This window comes from Oryctolagus cuniculus, chromosome 11, assembly GCF_051225735.1.
Source record: "Oryctolagus cuniculus isolate XC-2025 breed Fujian yellow rabbit chromosome 11, ASM5122573v1, whole genome shotgun sequence".
NCBI classification, from domain to species: Eukaryota; Metazoa; Chordata; class Mammalia; order Lagomorpha; family Leporidae; genus Oryctolagus; species Oryctolagus cuniculus.
In genome coordinates, this window is record NC_142877.1 from 54,133,844 (window position 1) to 54,147,068 (window position 13,225).

The following is a 13,225-nucleotide window of genomic DNA, read 5'->3' on the forward strand; positions in this document are numbered from 1 at the left end:
TTGGCTTGCAATTTGTCAGTACTGATATTAAAAACCTTAAAATGCTCACACCTTTACCTGCTACAGTGAATTTTAGCCTGAAGGATTTCTATAAAAGAGTGTTCTTTGTAGAAGCACTTGAGTAAAGAAAAACTGAGGGGCTGGTGTTGTGGCTTAGCAGGTTAAGCTGCTGTTTGCGACACTGGAATCCCATATGAGCACTGGTTCATGTCCTGGCCGCTCCACTTCCACTCCAGTTCCTTGCTAATGGCCTAGGAAAGGCAGCAGAGGATGGCCCAAGTGTCTGGGCCCCCTTCCACTTGCATGGGAGACCTGGAGGAAGCTCCTGGCTTCAGCCTGGCCTTGCAGCCATTTGGGAAGTACACCAGTGGATGGAGGGTCTCTTTGTCTCTCCCTCTCTCTGTAGTTCTGACATCCAAGTAAATAAATAAATCTTAAAAACAAACAAAAGGAGGAGCCATCTATTCCTGTCAAACTTATTATCCTGTCCTTAGAGACAGTAGGTGTTTTTTTTTTTTAAGATTTTATTTATTTATTTGAGAGAGTTATAGACAGAGAGGGAGAGACAGAAAGATCTTCAATCTGCTGGTTCTCTCCCCAGATGACCACAACAGTCAGAGCTATGCTAATCGGAAGCCAGAAGCCAGGAGGTTCTTCTGGGTCTCACACATGGGTGCAGCGGCCCAGGGACTTGGGCCATCTTCCACTACTTTCCCAGGCCAAAGCAGAGAGCTGGATGGGAAGAGGAGCAGCTGGGTCTTGAACGGCGCCCAGATGGGATTCCGGCGCTGCAGGTGGAAGCTTAGCGTACTATGCCACAGTGCAAGCTCCTAGAGACAGTAGTTTCAAGGAAATTGAACCAAGAGTTAGAAAATGTCACCATAAATATGGTGAAACTATCTCTTTGGACATATAGAACCTTTTGTTTTACTTACCGATTTACTATCAGAAACAGAAATCCCATGCCACTTAACCCTATAAATGCTGTAAAACAAAATAAAATGTATAAATTGGTTAAATTTATTTGCCCCATGGCAGATCAATCATCCAGATTCAAATTCTTACATCTCTAATATTGAGAGGGCCACTATATTAAAAGTATCTGAAACAGAGAAAAAAAGAAAAGCAAACACCTGTCATTTCACTTTGCACAGTAACTTCAGAGCCTCACCAGGAAATGCCTTGGAGTCTCTTTTATAAAGTAAAAATGAAAACTAAAGTGAGAATTCTTCACTCACTCTGACACAGAATAACTAACATTTAGGGAATACTTAGCTTATCTTTATAATAATCTGTTAAATACTATTATCATCCACATTTTAGAGTTAGGACAGTTACTTTAACTGATCAAGGTTACAAAGCTCAAAAAAATGGAACTAGGATTTGAGCTACTTTAGAGAGTCCATGCCACTGTACTACAGGTGCCACAGAGGAAAATTTGAAGACAGTTCATCATAAACTACACAAGGAACTTTATAAATCTCTTCTCCAAGCCTAATGGTTCCTGATCCCCATTTTCCCTAGAATGGTTAATGACCCAGAAGAAATGGATACAGAAAATAGACACCAGATAAGAACTATGACACCCAGGGCAGAAGTCAATTCAAATCTGCAATGATTTCTATACCAGGGCCAAGGTACATCTAATTTCTAGTTAAAGATAATATTCACGGTATGCAATATAATTCAATCTCCATCACAAAACTCGTATCCTAATCACAAATTATGTTATGTGCAAGCTCTGCGATGGCAATGACCTTGCTATGGCTCACTGTTCTCTTTACCCTGAGCAGTGAATGACTAGAAATAAAATTTCTTGAATGAACTAATGAATTAACATATGCTACATTAGTGTTTCTTAAAGTCTACTGTGTGTAAGAATCATCCAGGAATCTGGACAGAGTGCAGATTCTGAGTCAGAAATTCAGGGTAGGGGCAAAGAGCTAGTATTTTGATCACACTGGAATAGCAAGGTAACCAGACCACCCCACGGTATTTTCTCCAGGCTCTCCAACTATTGTGGGCATTTGGGAAGTGAACCAGTGCATGGGGACTCGCTCAATCCACCTTGCTTTCTGTCTCTCAGATAAATTTCCAAACAACTGTTATTAGATATAGTTTAGATAGTCCTCAAAATATTAAGCCATTACTACACTTAGTCACCTCAAATATAAGTATTTAAATATCGAAATAATCCTTTTCAAGAAAGGGTACATTTTTATTCCTAGTGTGCATTATCAAGCTAGCAAACCTGGTACTTTAAAATCTAAGTGTTGAGAAAACAGAACTTCTCTTCCATATGTATACAGGAGAACAGCAGCTCAGATATCTAGTGCTTCAGCACCAGATACTTTTCTAAGTGTTCCGCCTTAACTGTCATTTCTCTCTAACAACCCTATGATATTTAAATATTATCCTCATATATTGATATTATCCTCACTTTACAGATAAGGAAACTGAGAAACAGAGATTATACAACTTGCCTAAGGTACCATAGTCTAAGTAGAGATTCAGCGTGCCTGCAGTTCAAGTTTTTAAATACTTTTTACGTAACCATGTATATAAATGTATCTTATTATTTAAACAATACCTCCCTATTTTTTTCCTCCACCTCAAAAGGCTGGGAAAAATTCCATTTTACTTATCTTGCTCAACTGCAATTTTTTGTCCTACAAATTTAATTTTCCATAACTAATTCAATAACAAATATTTTAGTAACAACTCAAGTGCACCAAGTTGCTTTGTTATTCCTATGAAAGAAAAAAGTCTGGCCATTGTAAGCACCAGTGAACCTTTGATCTTTTCTGAAAAACCAGAAGTTATCATACAACCCAGAATATTTTTGAGAACTAAACAAGGTGAAACATCTGTTCTAGAAAAAAAGTTAGACACTGTGACCACCCAGGGCAAAACAGGAGGTACTGTCCACCTTACTTGATTTGTAGTAATTAGCATGAAATACCAACCAACTATGCGCTACATAAACCATATCACTCCTGACTTTTCTGCACTGACAAGAAAATCGTTTTCTCTCCCCTCAGTAATACATAAACTCAACAGAGTTAATTAATGGCTCACCGCTGGAGTCTGGTTTTAACACCTGTACTTCATACCCTACACCTAGGAATAAATACTCATCTATCTAAAATATTCCTCTGTCTGGTTAGAGCCAGTGTTTATCAATGCAGAGATAGGCTATGAACCACAGACTGCACCACCTGACCTGACAAGGAACAGATGAAACGAAAAGGTGAGGATGTGACACTTAAACATCTCTTTTTATTTACTTAGACTTTTACATTAGAAAATTTTTCTTCAGAAACTAAGTGTCTATTTGCAATTTATCATATGAATTCCCTTAAATCTTAAAAAATGTATTTTTAACATATTACAATCTTCATTCTTGTTTTAAAAGTTTTATCTGTGCAACCAAAAACATACTCTTCAACAATAAAGATTATTTAATTTGTTTGGCTTGCCCCAGAGTAAACTAATTTAACAAGGCTGGGATGAGAACGCGAAATCAATCATTCTACATTTATTTAAGTCAGCTCCACCTCACAGTAGTTTTTCAATTATCAGTGCTACTATCATAAGAGTTCAATAAACTTTCCAGAAATCTATACAACAGACGGCATAGATTTCAGTGGTTTTTGGAAGGTAACTACATATATACTAAAATAAATAAATGAATGAATAAATTCCATGATAGCTAAGAAGATGAAATGATAGAGTATATCAAGCCCTTACCTACACAGAATCACAAGGCTTAACGCATAAACACCATCAACAACACAAATACAAACTAACTCAACTCATGTCAGAAGACGTTATTCTTCTCAAATTACAGATAGGAACTTAAACATCAAGGAATTCTGTCACCTGCTTCAGGCTCTACAGCTAACAGTTAAACCTAAGATTCCAATATCCTCACAGAAAATAACTGCATAATATAAAACATTAATGGTGTTTTTAAAAAGATTGGAAATTTATCTCAAGTAGGAAACTTTGGCAAAGTTTAAGCAAAGTACAGATTATAGGAATGATAAATCAAAATGCTATAAACATCACCAGAGCCAAAGGTTCATTTCTATTTTAAGGATTTTCAGGTCAGAAATCGTTTTTACAACTTCACAATGGTTTTCTCAGCATCCTCCATTTTCTACTCCAAGGCAACATAGATCCAGATGCCACTTCTTGTTCTTCTATTTTTTAAAGATTTAATTATTTGAGATGCAGAATTACAGGGAGAGAGGAGAAGAAGAGACTGAGAGAGATCATCCACTGGTTCACTCTCAAATGGCCAAAGTGGCTGGAGTTGAGTTAGGCCAAAGTCAGGGGCCAGGAGCTTCATCTGGGTCTCCTACATGGGAGACCAAGTACTTAGGACACCTTCTGCTACCTTCCCAAGTGCATCAGTTGAGACTTAAACCAGCTCCCATGTGGGATACCAGTGTCACAGGTAGCAGCTTAACCTGCTGTGTCACAACACTGGCCGCCCTCCACCCCTTACCCCTGCCACTCCATTTTTGACTAGAGTCAGAATCTAATTTGAGCTCCAAGGAAGAAGACCAAAAGTATGGATTTCAACTGTTCATGGCTAATATAAAGGACTATTTCCAATAGCTGTGAAGAAACACGGGGCTGGCAAATAACTCAAATTTAAATGGATGGAAACACAAAGTAGTTTATTATCAATAATTCTAGCTATTGGTTTTTTACATATTGTAATCTGAAGCATTATTAATACTTTCATATTTTTATCATTTCTGAGCATTTTATTTCACTTTTCACTTTTTTCTTTCAGTCCATTACAGCTATTACTTGCCAATGTTTTTATTTATTCTTAAGTCTACATATAGCTCCAATGTTTCCATATAAAATCATTCAAAAACTAGTCATCTATTCACTTATTCATAATAACATTTCTTATCAATCATTTCATAATTTCTTTATATACTTTCTTCCTATTTCTTCTAAAAATTCATCTTCAGTCAGTGGTATCTAATAACTTTTTATACAAGTAACTATTTAAACTAATGGGGAAAAAACTTATGCTCTATACTTGGGGTAAAAAGGCACATCACTATCTACAATTAACATAAAGTTAATGAAAAAATATCTATGCAAATATTTCATATCTTATTTCAGAGTCTAAAGCTAACCTAAAATTTAAAATGCTATAATATATATCTAAAAGAGCAGAAAACTTTAAAGTCAGACAAAATTATTTTTTAAATTATGCAAAATTAAGATAGTGGTGAGGGATCAGCTTTGTAAGACAAAGAATCCTAGAGATGGGTGGTGGTAAGGACTGCATGTTAATATACCTGAAACTACTACTGAATTGTGTATTTAAAAATAGTTTAGACTGGGGCTGGCACTGTGGCACAGCAGGTTAAAGCCCTGGCCTGAAGCGCCAGCATCCCATATGGGCACCGGTTCTAGTCCCGGCTGCTCCACTTCCAATCCAGCTCTCTGCTATGGCCTGGGATAGCAGCAGATGGCCCAGGTCCTTGGGCCGCTGCACCCACGTGGGAGACCCGGAAGAAGCTCCTGGCTCCTGACTTTGGATTGGTGCAGCTCCAGCCATTTTGGCCACCTGGGGAGTGAACCAGCAGATGGAAGACGTCTCTCTCTGTCTCTACCTCTCTCTGTAACTTTGTCTTTCAAATAAATAAAAAATAAATCTTTAAAAAAAGTTTAGATTATAAATTTTAGTTTGTATATTATAAATAAAAATCATTTTAAAAATTGTATAAGTGCTATTTAAGCATCCTACAGTACCAAAGTCACTGCTATCTAAATATTCATTTTTGAGGGAAAAACTCAAATACAGACAGACACCCAATTTTATAGTCATTAAAACACTTGGCAAACAACTAAAGCAAGCACAACTGGCTGATAATACTGGGGGGGGGGGCGGAATAGTGTGAAAAATAAACAAAATGTTAATCACAAAATAATGGGAAAAAATTTCCATTTCCCTCCTTGGGCTCAAAAATCTAAATAACGCAGTAACACTGAGATGAAAGATTCACACAGCCATTTCAAACCTACAGAATTTGTTGTAAAGGAATTTTGAGAGGTCATTTTTGACAACTCTGTGCATTATCTAACCTTATTATGTCTTCCCAAAGACAGATATTGTTTATGTCTGCTTCAAAAAATAAGTGGCCAAAAAAAAAAAAAATCCATGATAAACTACTGAAGTCTGGAAGACCAAGTTATAAAAAGCTATATTTCATATTTGAAACAGAATTTGTCTGCCTGTAGATATCTATTGCATTATAACTAGATGGCTTCAAGAGTTGTCAATTCCAGCATTCATTAGCTATATAAAGTTGGGCAAGTTCTAGTTCTCAGTGCCTTAGTTTCCTTATCTTTAAAATGAGGACAGTAATACTTAATAGAGATACTGCAAGGTTTGAGTAGATATATATAACTGTATATGTATACATTGGAAAATATCTAATGTGTCTGATACACAGTTAAGCACCATAGATACATATATCCCTATTACTGCATTATCATTACTAAAAGAACTTTAAAAAAAGTTTATGGGAAAAAGGAATTGAAAGTTTATTTCAGTGCAAAATAATTATGGAATCCATATGCAGCCATTAATAATATACATTTTCTATGAACTTTCTGAAGACCTGTCTTATTATCTCTATGCCACTGATTCCAGTTATAAAATAGTTAGGTTGGGGTCTTTCCACAAAAGGATCCATGAATAAAAGGCTTTGAACACAACTATGGAAGATTCAGATACTAGATTAACCCTGTCAAGTATGATCCACAAACAACTTGGCGTAGTAAAGCAGTTCCTAATCTCTTCTGTGATGCAGACCTATTCAGTACTCCAATTAATCTATGAATCGCCTCTCAGAATGTGTTTAAGGATTTCATAAATACACAAGGTAGCAAAGCAAATGAGTTATACTGAAAGTCATCAAAATATTTTAAATTTTCTAACAATCATGAACATACTTTACTAATGTATAAAATAACAAGGAATAATGAACATAAACATTTCAGGACATCTACAAGAACTAATGAGTGGACTTCAAAAAGTTCATGGAACAACAGAATTATAAATTTATTTTGCTGCAAAATGTTTTGAAATTTATGATAGTTTTTATTAACATACATTGCCATGAACTTTTTGAAGCACTCTCATATGATATAAAAATACGTTATTTCTTTTAGTGCCAAGGTCAGACTGTTGCCCCCACTGAAATTTAAAGAATTTCCAATTTTTTTCCCATCTGGATTTCAGTTGTAAACTGGTGAAAATAAACAGGAAATTTTTTTCCTCATAACCAAACTCATGTATTTCCTCAATTGTATCCAAGGACTCAGATTAATAACCCTGGCTTAGGGGAATGCACAAAAATAAGCTTTGGAGCAACAGACTTGTGTTCTAGAAACCAGACTTCAGACTTTAGTCTCCACATTATTTACACTTGAAAGACCTTGGATACCTAACTTCTGAGCTGTAATTCATCATTAAGAAAAATTCCTTATCGTGAGGTTATAGGAATCAAATATCAGTTAACAAAATACCAAATGACCAATGTGGTTTTTCTCAAATCTACTTATTGAAAAAGTATATATAGAGAGAGTGAGAGGAAGAGAGAGAGAGAGAGAAGCAGACAGACAAAGAATTCCCACCAGCTAGGTCACTCCCCGAATGGCTGCAACGGTCAGTCCTGAGCTAGGGCCAGAGTCAAGACAGTAGAAGCTCCATACAGGTCTCATAACATGGACAGCAGGGACCCAACTAATTGAGCCATCACTTGCTGCCTCCCAGGGTCTGCACTGGTAGGAAGCTGGAATCTAGAACCAGCTCCTCTCTTGTGGAATGCAAGAATTGTAACTGCTGGGTCAAATGCTTTCCCCTCAATGTGTTGATTTCAACATCATGTCTTATATTCAACCCTCAATATTTAGTAACATTGCTAATTTCCAATGAAACTTATTACTAGAAAAATAAAGAATGACATACTGACTCAGAGAAAATGCTTAACAAAGATATTAACTTTAAAAAATAGTTTAGTGAGAGATATGGTAGAGTTAGTCTAAACTGGTTGTCAGGTCTGAATTGCTAAAAGCCTGTTCACGATTTGACCAGAATGACCTTGATCTAAATTCCTTTTACTAAGTTACTTAACTTCTTGGACTCTCTTTTCTTATGTGTAAAAAGGTTGCAATGTTGCTCCAGAGGCAGGAAAGGATCTAATTTAAATATCCAAGAAATGGAGCCATTACTTAAGTTCACATCTCAATTAAGCCAAGGACCGAATTTCGAGATCAAAAGTTTTTCCTGGAACTCATATGGCTATAAATCAAACTTTACAATCTTTCTTTTACCTGGCAAAACACATATGTATGTAAAATATGCAGTATTTGTATGGCATAATATTTCCCAAAACAAATCGACACTGTTTAAAATCACCTCATTTCTTACTCTAGCGAAAGGAAACGAGGATGTAAAAAATGGTAAACAAAGGATGCACTAATTTTAATCTTTTTGAGTTGTCTGGAATATCCCAACGAATACTTATTATTAACGCTGGAAATACTGTAACATAGCAGTGTCTTTTGAAGATCTCAAATCTATCAGCTACACAATGCCAGCTACAGAAAAAAATAAAATAAAGTCACTTATTAACTTTATGCCGGAAGACTCTGGGATAAGATTTCGTCCCCAGCACCAGGAAAAACCCACCACAGATTGTCCCAGCTCCCGCGTCCATTATACAACCTGCAAATTCCTTCCCTCATTGAAAAAGATTCTTTTTATGGGCATAGTTGATAAATGCCAAGTTGCGAAGTTTGCAGCTTTGCTGGTTTGACGTTTTCACAATGTAAGAACAATATGATCTGGAATCTACTCAAAGCACTGACCAGGCAGTCAGCTGATGCTCACTGCACACAAGACAAGGGCAGAAATAACAGAAACTCAACTTCGTATTTTGGGGATGGCCGGTACCCGGCTGCCTAGAAAACTAAACCAGGAACACAGCAGACGTGCCAGTGACAAGTCATTAAAAAAAAAAAAAAGTTATTTCCATTGTCCAAAACAGCAATATCCAGACCCGGCTTTTCCCCGGACTAAAGTTTCTTTCATTCTTGGAATTTTCCTTGTCATCGAGCGTTTTAATCGGCTCACGGAACCAACCCCCCCATCCCCCCATCATCACGCAGCCGCCGCCTGAGTAACTTTTACAAAAGGTCAAAGCGGTGCCTTTCAAGGCTTCCAAACCCTATGGTGGCGTCTCCTCGCTTCGCAGAAACTCGCCTGGACTCACAGAACGTTCCAGAGACCCAGGGACGGGGATCGGACAAAACCTGGCGGCGGGGTGAGGGGTGGTGGTGGCTAAGCAGCAGCTTTCAGTTTTCTTCCCATCCACCCACCCCACCCCCCCCAAAAAAAACACAAAACACAACACTTGCAACCGCTTCTCGCCTTCGCTCTGCGCGGCCCCCACATGTTGCCGACCTCCGTCCCCGAGGGCCCCGCGAGGCCTCGCTGCACCCGCACAGCGCGCCCACCTGATCGCCCTTTTCTCCCGCAGACTCCGCCCTCGCCCCCGCCCCCACCCCGCCCGTTCGCCTCCCCACCGGGAGACCCATATGGGACACCTTCCCCTTCCTCGGAGCCGCACCGGGGAGGCCCCTCGGGGCTCCAACCTCCCATCCTCCCCACCCGACCCCGGCTGCGACCACCGGCCCCGCTCCCCACCACCCCCGGCGTGGAGCGGGCGCGCGGAGGGCCGCCGGCGGCCCGCACGGCCCAGGTGCTGTGTCAGCCTGTCGGCCGGTGCCGCGGCGCCTGGGGCCTGGAAAGTCACATGGCGCTCGGGGACCCGGCCGGCGCCTCCACACACCCCTGCTTCTCCTCAGAGCAGGCCCCAGGACGACCGGATCCACTCACCTCCACGAAGAGCAACATGTCTCCCTCCGCTCGGCTCGATCGTTCCCGCCGCCGAGACTCCAACCGGCTCACAGGCCCCGAGCCTCAATCCCTAGGATAAGGACACTCGTCTCTCGCCCCTGCACCCGGCAGTGGACCCGGCTCCTCCCCCGCCGTCAGCCGCTTCGGCCTGGCCCGCCCAGTCCCACCTCCCTTGAAACAGCAACTGTTTCCGGTTCGGGAGAAAAATTACTTCCGGGAGAAGAGACAGCCCTCGGGCGCGCTCAACTTTGGCACTGCCTTCTCCAGCGGCCGTGTGGAATGGAGGCACCATTCTGTGACATGGGGGATGTGTGTGCGTGTGTGTGTGTGTGTGTGTGTGCGCGAAAATCTTAATGACGCAATTGATCGCTTGCCAAACGGAGCGCTACCCAGTTTTCCCAAAGTTCCCAAACTCTAGATCTGGTTAAAAGCCGATCTTGTTGCGAAGTGTCCCGAACAAACGCCCAGCCTTGCCGAAAACGTGGTGGCTCGCAGGACCAGAAAAAAAAAAAATAGAGGCGGGGGGGGGGGGGAAGCTGTAGCAATTGTGAAATATTCGTGGCAGTTATTGTGTATTAACTGTTTACTATGTGCTTGGCACTGTACAAAACATTTTACGTGAATTGATCTTAAGATAATACTATGCAATCAACTTACTGTCATCAGACCCGTTTTGCAGTCGAAAAAGCCCTTAGGCACACCTGCAGAGAACTGGGAGCCCCAGGCTCCCGATCAATCTACTGTTACTTCACATCTCCGACTAATAGAACACCACTTAATAATCTTTGGTCTGGACAGTCTCGTCGTGATGTTCTGTCATCAAGTCACATGACTGACATACAAGCAAAACTGGTTTTTAAAAATATGTTTATAAGTATTTGTGCGATTATCCAAACTCCCTGTTCAGCTGTAATGCGGCAGAGTTTATCCCGCTTCTACGTCCGAGTTTAGACACTCATCTTTGAAATAATCATCTTGAGCTTTTCCAACCGACTCCCCCCCCCCCCCCATTCTGGTATTTTAAACAAGCTTTTGGAGCTGACGGTTTCATTTTCATCAGACCTCTGTTACTTGCTCTCAAGACCTTCCTGTTCTGATCCCATGGAATCTCACTTGACCTCAATCCAGGCTTGTCACGCCGTCAGTTACGGAAGCCTCAGCCATCACACGGCTAACATGGATAGATCCAAGACTCCTCAGCCATCACACGGCTAACATGGATAGATCCAAGACTAACTTGGCTCCTCCTTAACTCGCATTACTTCCTACTGATGATTAAACCAGTTTCTTCACATTCCCCCAACACAGAAACTAGTTGACACTCACCTCCAAAGCCATGGCTCAAGCTCTCTTCCTTTTCTGGAAAGCCTTCATTTGTCAATCCACCTCCTCTCTCCATAAGGTTTTCCCAAAGACTCTGCGCCCTACAGCTCTCTTCATGTCCCCCGTCAGTACTTCTGATGTTCTATTTTAATTATTTTTTTTTCTGTTTTTTGCAGTTTTTTCACAGGAGCCCTATGAGATTTTCTTCATTTAGGAGAATGATAGTTGCATAATGGTGTTGCAAAGAAATTCTTGTCAGGTTGAAAGAGAGGGAGAAGGACTTTAAAATTGTTTCAAAGCACGTTCATTTTCAGTTGCTGATGGATTCCATGCTGCGTGAGAAATACAAGTAAGAGAGCAAGAGAGTGATAATGCTAAATTAGTTGGCATTTGCAGTAACCAATGAAAGAGCAATAACATTTATTTAAAGATCTCACCACTTAATGTAATTAACAAAATACTTGATAATGTCAAGAAATGCTGGATAATGATGAACAGTTTAATCAGACCTCACATTTATAGGAATAAATAATTTGCCTTCATTGTGGTCCTTTCAGAAAACCTAGTGAACACTTTGAGTAATAGACTTCATTGCGATTTATAGGAGAGGAGGAAGGAGGGTCATGTGGCTGCAGCAGGGGGTAGGGATTGGTCTAGTCATCAAAGAAAATATTCTAGGGCTTGAAACTTTTCCTTAGGGTGAGGATTGTGGAATTATCATGAATCTCCAAATCTCAGAGAGTTTCTATGGAAGGGATGACAAAGAGCATGCCAAATATGAGGAAAACAACAACGAAATCCAACATTTGGTCTTGAGTCTTTCCCAGACTAATGGATGGAGACAAATAATAAATGGTTACATTTCCGTGAGATAAGTAATTGTAATAATAAGTTTGCAAGGGATTTGGGAACATAGAGGAGGGAGTAACTGATGAGATTGAAAAGAGACTGGGAAATATTTAATTAAAGTAATGAATTAATTATTAATATTTAATATCTGGAAGGACTTGAGCTGCAGAGATGCTTAATTTTCTAAGTTCAAAGGGCTCAACTTGGGAAGTTCTTGTAGAGAATTTAAGTTTTAAACTCATGATCTGTATAAAGTTTAAAACCCATAAAACAATACTAAATGGTTTCTCAATACATACACCTGTAGTAAACTACTATAAAAATAGCCTAGACACAAATTCATGATTCTCCTTGCCTCTGGGATGGGACAGAGAGGAAGGAAAGAATCAAGGGAGGACAACAGGGAGATTTTAACTTTATCTCTGATACTTTTCTTTATTTAAAAATATCTAGGGGCCAGCGTTCTGGTGTAAGGGTAGAGCCACTGCCTGCAGTGCAAGCATCCCACATGGGCACCGGTTCCAGATCCGGCTGCTCCACTTCCAATCCAGCTCTCTGCTATGGCCTGGGAAAGCAGTAGAGGATGGCCCAAGTCCTTGGGCTCCTGCACCTGCGTGGGAGACCCAGAAGAAGCACCTGGCTCCTGGCTTTGGATCAGTTCAGCTCTTGCCGTTGCAGCCATCTGGGGAGTGAACCAGTGGATGGAAGACCTCTCTCTCTGCGTCTCCTCTCTGTGTGTAACTCTGACTTTCAAATAAATAAATAAATCTTTTTAAAAAATCAGAAACAAATATGACCAAATGTTAATATTTGTTCATTCTAGGTGTACACAAAGCTATCTATTATTATTATTTTTTTTTGACAGGCAGAGTGGACAGTGAAAGAGAGAGACAGAGAGAAAGGTCTTACTTTAGGCCAGCGCCGCGGCTCACTAGGCTAATCCTCCGCCTAGCGGCGCCGGCACACCGGGTTCTAGTCCCGGTTGGGGCGCCGGATTCTGTCCCGGTTGCCCCTCTTCCAGGCCAGCCCTCTGCTGTGGCCAGGGAGTGCAGTGGAGGATGGCCCAGTGCTTGGGCCCTGCACCCCATG

The 13,225-nt window shown here is 40.4% G+C and overlaps 1 protein-coding gene and 1 long non-coding RNA gene across 24 annotated transcripts in view; one reads left to right on the forward strand and one right to left on the reverse strand.

Moving 5' to 3' along the window:
- LARP4 (La ribonucleoprotein 4) overlaps positions 1–10,094 on the reverse strand; it is a 63,263-nt gene extending 53,169 nt beyond the window's left edge. For 5 of the 23 annotated variants that reach the window (XM_089308332.1, XM_051846280.3, XM_089308331.1 and 2 more), the window contains exon 1: positions 9,944–10,094. In XM_089308332.1, the coding sequence (XP_089164458.1) occupies positions 9,944–9,961 (18 nt within the window). In that variant the 5' untranslated portion in view covers positions 9,962–10,094. Of the gene's footprint in view, positions 1–935; positions 985–1,133; positions 4,440–9,462; positions 9,604–9,943 lie in introns of those variants that run through there. The other 18 variants (XM_070052237.2, XM_070052232.2, XM_070052231.2 and 15 more) reach the window with 14 other exon arrangements.
- Positions 10,095–10,161: 67 nt separating this feature from the next.
- Positions 10,162–12,927, forward strand: LOC138844349 (uncharacterized). Its single transcript, XR_016216725.1, has 2 exons — positions 10,162–11,636; positions 12,590–12,927. It is a non-coding gene; the product is annotated as an uncharacterized LOC138844349 (long non-coding RNA).
- The last annotated feature ends 298 nt before the right edge of the window (positions 12,928–13,225 follow it).